Below are 6,218 nucleotides of genomic sequence, written 5' to 3' on the forward strand. Positions count from 1 at the left end.
CCTCACTCCACACACCTCCACCTCACTCCGCTCGCCTCACGCCGGTGCCTCCGGGTTGGCAAAACGTGGAGGAGCCACGCCAGGGCACACAGCCCCCAGCACACCCTCCAGCTGCCCCCGGGCCCCGCCACACACGGTGTCAGCAGTCAGAGCCTCGTGGAGATGGCGGCGACGTGGGGACAACTGGACAAAACATGGAGCCTGACGTGGGACTGCGTGAGGCAGCACCAACGAGGCTTGCTGGCTTTCAGGAGGAGGGGGATGACAGGCTGGGGCGGGGCTTCCAGTAGGAGAGGGGTGAGGGCACGGCCAAGGGCGCAGAGAAAACGGCTGGCATCTGAGGAAGGAGAACTCCGAGATTTCGGGATAAGAAGGGCACATTCTTCAGATGGAGACTGCCTGCCCCTCGACTCTGGGTGCAGGCTGCCCAGGGCGGGGCAAGCGGCCAGTCAGGCTCCAGCCTGCCCTCGAAACAGGAGCTGCCAACCGGGGCCGGCCCTGCTGGGGCTGCCACCCACACCGTGGCACAGAAGCCACCTGCACGCTCAGACGCACTGTGGTCAGTGCTCCTGCAGGTGACAGAGCTGTCCCCGGAGGGTCAGCCCAGCACCACCTCCACCTCGCAGGCAGGGCCATGGGGGTGGTGCCAAGAGAATCTCCACGAATGTGCGAAGAGAGAGAGGAGACACAGAGAATGGAAAGAGGATCTGGAACTCAAGGACGCCACCATGTGGGAGCCGGCCACGCCTCCACAGTTCACGATCCAGCTACCATGGAACCAACCCAAGCAGCCACGCCAAGGCGGCCGCCTTCTTCCTGGTCAGGACCTCCACGTAAACTACCATGAAGGAAACCAATTTCTGACGCTGCAAGGTTCCATAAGAGAACTGGGGCCGGGCACAGTGGCTCAGGCCTGGAATCTCAGCACTTTGGGAGGCCCAGGCGGGAGGGAGACTTGAGCCCAGAAGTTCCAGACCAATTTGGGCTACATGTAAGGCTACAAAAAAACAAACACAAAAACAAAACATATGGGCGTGGTGGCATGCACCTATAGTCCCAGCTATTCAGGAGGATGAGGCTGGAGGATGGCTTGAGCCCAGATCATGGCTGTAGTGAGCTACGATCGTGCCACTGCATCCCTGCCTGGGCAACAGACCAAGACCTCATCTCTACAGACAAAAAGAAAAAAAAAGAAGAAAGAAAATAAAAGGGGGAAAAAGTGGGATCTCCAACAAGTAAATACTCAGAGACTGATTTCAATGTGACGAGACCTACCAGCACAGTGATTAGACAAGAGGGAGCCCCAAACCCACTCTGACCGCTGCTGGGTCCCAGGAATGCTCAGAGACAAGACAGCAGAGAAGCAGGAAAAAAAGCACGTCTTGCTAAAATCCTAAGACCCAACCCTAAGAACGGCTCCCAAATCAGTGAGCAGTCACGTGCCCTGCCCAGACCCTAAACCCAGAGGCTGCTCCCATCACTACCCCCTCCCATCACCGCTCCGTTGCCCACATCGGACAGCAGGCAGGAGCACCCCCTTCCCATCTCCACATGGAAAGTGGAAGACCTCAAAGCTCAAATACGCACAGGTTTTTAGCCGCTCCAAAGCCTCCTGGAAAGATGGCGGCATCATGGTTGGCTGCATTGAGCTTGGCCAGGTCTGTGATCGTGCCACGGGCGATCCTTGCAGACTCGGTCAAAACATTCCTGGGAAAGAGCACAGGGCAAAAAGCCTCAGCATGCTGGTGGAGGACTGTGGAGCGGGGCAGGGGCACAGCCCACAGGCGACACGCTCCACACACATGGCTCTCAGCCACACAGGGACTTACTTCCAGGTCGGCATGTTTGGTCACTACCTGGAAAGGCAACATGGTTCTAGCAACGCTAAGTCTATGCTGGGCTCTTCAGATCAGCACCTCCGAACCTGCACCAAATCACGCTGAATCTCCTGCACCGTCAGTCAAGGCCCACGGGAAATGAAGTCTCTCCGAGTGTCTAAAGCAGACAGAATTCTGTGCGCTCATCAGGACGGTGGGACTTGGGGGGAAGGTAAGAAGCCAGGACTCGGGACCAGTGAAGTAACACGAAGGCCAGCCACCACAGGAAGCTGCTAGCCTCCAGGTGTGGGGGCCGAAGGTGCAGGTCCAGGTGCAGAAGCCAGGGTCCAAGGCAGGAAAAGAAACCCCCACTGGTGAGCAGCACAGCCCCAGGAAGGAGCGGCGGCTTCTTCCTCCAGTCTCCAGCCCCGACCTCTCACGGTCCGAAGCCAGCTGGAAGGCACCTGGGAATGGCCTACACAGGGCTGTCCGGCAGGACAGGCAAGGGAAGTGGATCTCGGGCCACAGAGACCAGAACCACACACACCACAGTAATAGACATGTTGCTGGGAACCAACAAAAGAGATCTGGGGCCCAGACAGGGGAAGAAGGTGGGCAACCAAACTGAGAAACACCACCTTTGCTCAAGACAAAGGTATGAGCAGCTTTACTCAGTGGGAAGCGATACGGTCGATATTTTCACTCCTGTGAGTACTGGAAGGAAGGCACTACTGAGCCTCAGCAGCATTACTTCCAGAACAGCCTGAGCACAACTGCTCAGAAGGACATTCATTTCCACACACGACTTGGTTTAAGCTAAGCCAGCAAAAAAAGCTGCACCGTGGGAGGTGGACAAGAAGCAAGCTCCAATCCCACCCCCACCTGCTCTCGCTTTCGGAAGGCTGCCCCTTGGTGTGGTCAATCACGTGCATCTGAGGGACGTCAGGAGCAAAGATCTGGACTTCGGCCCCTCCACGGCTCAGGTGCACCAGGATCCTGCACCGGGGAAAACCAGAGACAAGTCTTCAAAATTTGCCCCATCCAGATTTGTGTTAACACATTTTTAAAAACAGGATTTTAGCTAAGTGCCAGGAGTAAATTCCTAATGTACATTAATATCTTACTTGCTCTGCAAAAAGTTACGGTTGGTTCCATACCAAGCCAAATGTCCCCCACACCCCCATTCCAATTCACTGTTGGTTGGTGGGTTACGACTATGACAGACCCTCAAAAGTAGACTATGGAGATTAGCTGGTCCCAACAGCTCCCTTTGCAAGCTGGGGTATGGGAGCCGAGTGACTCCACTGAGGGAACAGCCTGGAGGCATGTGGGTCCCCGGCTGCTGAGTGCTCTGCCTACACCCAGGGCCTGGCTGCCCTCCTCCAGCTGATTGCTGCAAGCACCAAGAGTGAGAAGCAGCAGTGTGCTCAGAGGGCCACATGCACAGAGGGTATGAGGGGGCTTTCAGTCACTACTTAGTTCAATTTCTAGTCTCCCTCAACTTTCCCATCACAGATGGTGCGAGAGACACAGAGACCCCAGGACAACACTACAGGCCAGGCAGCTCCATCTCCCCAAGGGCAAGGGCAACAGAAGCTCCTCCTGGAGACAACAGCTGACATTACGTGGGCTCACGCTGGCATCCGCAATTCCCGGTGCCAACAGGAGATAGCTCGCTAAGCCCACCCACACACTAAGTCCTCACTGCCCCTTATGTGGAGGAGGAAACCGTATCAGTGACTTGCCAGAGGGAGAGGTCAGGACCTGGCCCTGGCACTTGAGTTCCACTACCCATAAGAAATCCACCCAGACGCCCCAGACACAAGACCCTGCCGTTCTGCCTGGGAGGGCTCAAGCTATTCTAAGGCTATCTGCTATCCCACCAAGGCCAAAATGAACATATCCTGGCCCTTTCCCCCAGCTCACTCTGCCTAGTGCCAACTCTAACCAGCTGGGTCGGGCCTCCTACAAAGCCACCAGCCTCAGGCCCTTCCTTCGTGGCCTGACACCCCTTCACCACCACCCAGCTCTCCCCTCTCCAGTTTACCCTGAACCACATGGGAACTGCAGGCACCTGACACTCGCGGAGGCCTCCTGCCCTACCAGTTCGGCCTGCAGTCATTTCCAGTAACACAGGCAATCAGACCACCAACCACTCAGCAATAGCTGACCAGTTACATAAACGGTAACCTGTCTAGGACCCAGAAATACCAAGCAACTGTTAAAATGACGTTGAGAACTGGATGAATGGGAATTAGTTCCAATGTGTCAGAAACATCTACAAAACACGGGTGAGCATGATCTCGGTGTTTTCAAAATGTGTGTGTCCTGAAAACAGGCAAGTGAAAAGCTGAGTGATCACCTCTAGGTGACAGTATGACACTTAAAAACTGTGCTTCCTTAGTGTCTCCCTGGGTTTTGCGAGTCGTTTTTGCTTTTTTTAGGCAATAGGGTATTTAAAATACAAGCTCTCTAGGCCGGGTGCGGTGGCTCATGCCTGTAATCCCAGCACTTTGGGAAGCTGAAGCGGGAGGATCACTTGAGGTCAGGAGTTTGAGACCAGCCTGGCCAGCATGGTGAAACTCCGTATCTACTAAAAATACACAAATTAGTTGGGTGTGGTGGTGTACCCTTGTAGTCCCAGCTACTCGGAAGGCTAAGGCAGGAGAATCGCTTGAACCCAGGAGGCGGAGGCTGTAGTGAGCCAAGATCGCGCCACTGCACTCCAGACTGGGCGCTGTTTCAAAAGATAAAAAATAAAAATAAAATAAGATACATGCTTTCTCTAAACTGTTCAAAAAAGAGTAAGTTGCACTGGTAGACAAGCCTTCTCGAGGCCCCCGGGGTGGAGGACCAGCTGCCCCTGAGGACTTACGCCGAGGCCTCGTGGATCTCGGTCCCATCGTAGACTCCGCATCCAGACAGCACCTGCGAGAGGAGCGGGAGCTGACGCAGGGGAAAGGGGCCGACCTAGGCGGCGGGAGCTGATTCGGGGGAAAGGGGCCGACCTGGGCGGCGGGAGCTGACCCGGGAAAAAGGGGCCGACTTGGGCCGCAGGAGTTGACTCCGGGTGAAGGGGCCGACCTGGGGCGGCGGGAGCAGACCTAGGAAGAGGGGCCGACCTTGGGCGGGGAACAGCGAAGGCTGATCTCTGGAGGCGGGAGCTGACCTCACCCACTCCGTCCACTCACCAGCGCGACCTTGGCCGCGGGCTGCGGCGCGGAGAGGTGAATGGCTGCGCGCTGGGAAGGCGTCCGACCGCCGGGGGACAGGGACGCGAACGCAGACGCTGCAGCGAACCTCGAGCCCACCAGGGCCCTCACAGCCGCCATTGCGGTGAGCACGGCGGGGTCGGAAGGTCACGCCGGGACAGAGCGTGCGCACCTAACCGCCTACAAACGCGTTGCTTGTGGGGACCGCACCGCCTTCGGGGCGGAGACAAGACCCGCCCCCGTCTCAGCCCAATCCCGAGAGTGCGCCGGTGGGCGGGGCCGCGCCTGCGCAGAGCCTCCGGGTAGAGTTCCGGAAACCCTGTCCGCCTTCCGGTGGTGACTGAGGTCTTGGGCTCCAGGCTGAGGGATGCTGGTGACTCCCGGGGTCTCCAGCGCCGCCCCCATCGGACGCCTCCACAGGCGGCGCGCCCTTTCCGTCATCCGCGAAGCAGCCTTGCCTCCGGGCGGCTCAGCCCGGCGCTTCTTACCTTACCTCCGTCTCATCCTTAACTTACCAGCAGGAGCACCCAGGGTCCCCATCCTCCTAAATGGCCACTCATTTTAATCTCGGCGTCAGGACCCACGCGGGGTCAGGACCACCCCTCCGCTTCCCTGACTGTCTCCTCGCGGCTCCCGCTCCCGCGGAGCGACCCTTTCGGGTTTTACTGACCCCGGGACGTTGTACCCTGGAAACTGCCGTTCCACCCAGGGGCTTGATCTGGGTTAGTCTGGGGGCAAGTGGCCACTTTTTTTTTTTGAGGCAGTTTCCCTCTGGTTGCCCAGGCTGGATCTCGGCTCAACGCAACCTCCGCCTCCCAGATTCAAGCGATTCTCCTGCCTCAGCCTCCCCAGTAGCTGAGATTACAGGCATGCGCCACCACGCCAGGCTAATTTTGTATTTTTGGTAGAGACGGACTTTCTCCAAGTTGGTCAGGCTGGTCTTGAACTCCCGACCTAGGGTGATCTGCCCGCCTTGGCCTCCCCAAGTGCTGGGATTACAGGCGTGAGCCACCATTACCGGGCACTGTTTTTGTTTCTTTCCGTTCACAGCATGGATGGTCAGTGTGAAGATCCCAGCTGTTCAGATCCTAGCTGGAATTCTTCCATTAAAAAAATCTATTTGTTATGCATGGGTTGGTTCACAGAGGAATGGCTGGATAAGTGCTGGCTTTTTCTCCCCAATTTACCC

General features: G+C 57.1%; 1 protein-coding gene across 3 annotated transcripts in view; it reads right to left on the reverse strand.

Moving 5' to 3' along the window:
• Positions 1 to 5,234, reverse strand: part of LOC105555541 (chromosome unknown open reading frame, human C21orf33) — a 15,073-nt gene extending 9,839 nt beyond the window's left edge. For all 3 annotated transcript variants that reach the window (XM_012002523.1, XM_012002521.1, XM_012002522.1), the window contains exons 1-4: positions 5,009 to 5,234; positions 4,693 to 4,745; positions 2,700 to 2,813; positions 1,588 to 1,707 (exon numbers count right to left, since the gene is read on the reverse strand). In XM_012002523.1, the coding sequence (XP_011857913.1) occupies positions 1,588 to 1,707; positions 2,700 to 2,813; positions 4,693 to 4,745; positions 5,009 to 5,149 (428 nt within the window). In that variant the 5' untranslated portion in view covers positions 5,150 to 5,234. The remainder of the gene's footprint in view (positions 1 to 1,587; positions 1,708 to 2,699; positions 2,814 to 4,692; positions 4,746 to 5,008) is intronic.
• Positions 5,235 to 6,218: the final 984 nt, after the last annotated feature.

This window comes from Mandrillus leucophaeus, unplaced genomic scaffold (assembly GCF_000951045.1).
Source record: "Mandrillus leucophaeus isolate KB7577 unplaced genomic scaffold, Mleu.le_1.0 Scaffold69, whole genome shotgun sequence".
Lineage (NCBI taxonomy): Eukaryota > Metazoa > Chordata > Mammalia > Primates > Cercopithecidae > Mandrillus > Mandrillus leucophaeus.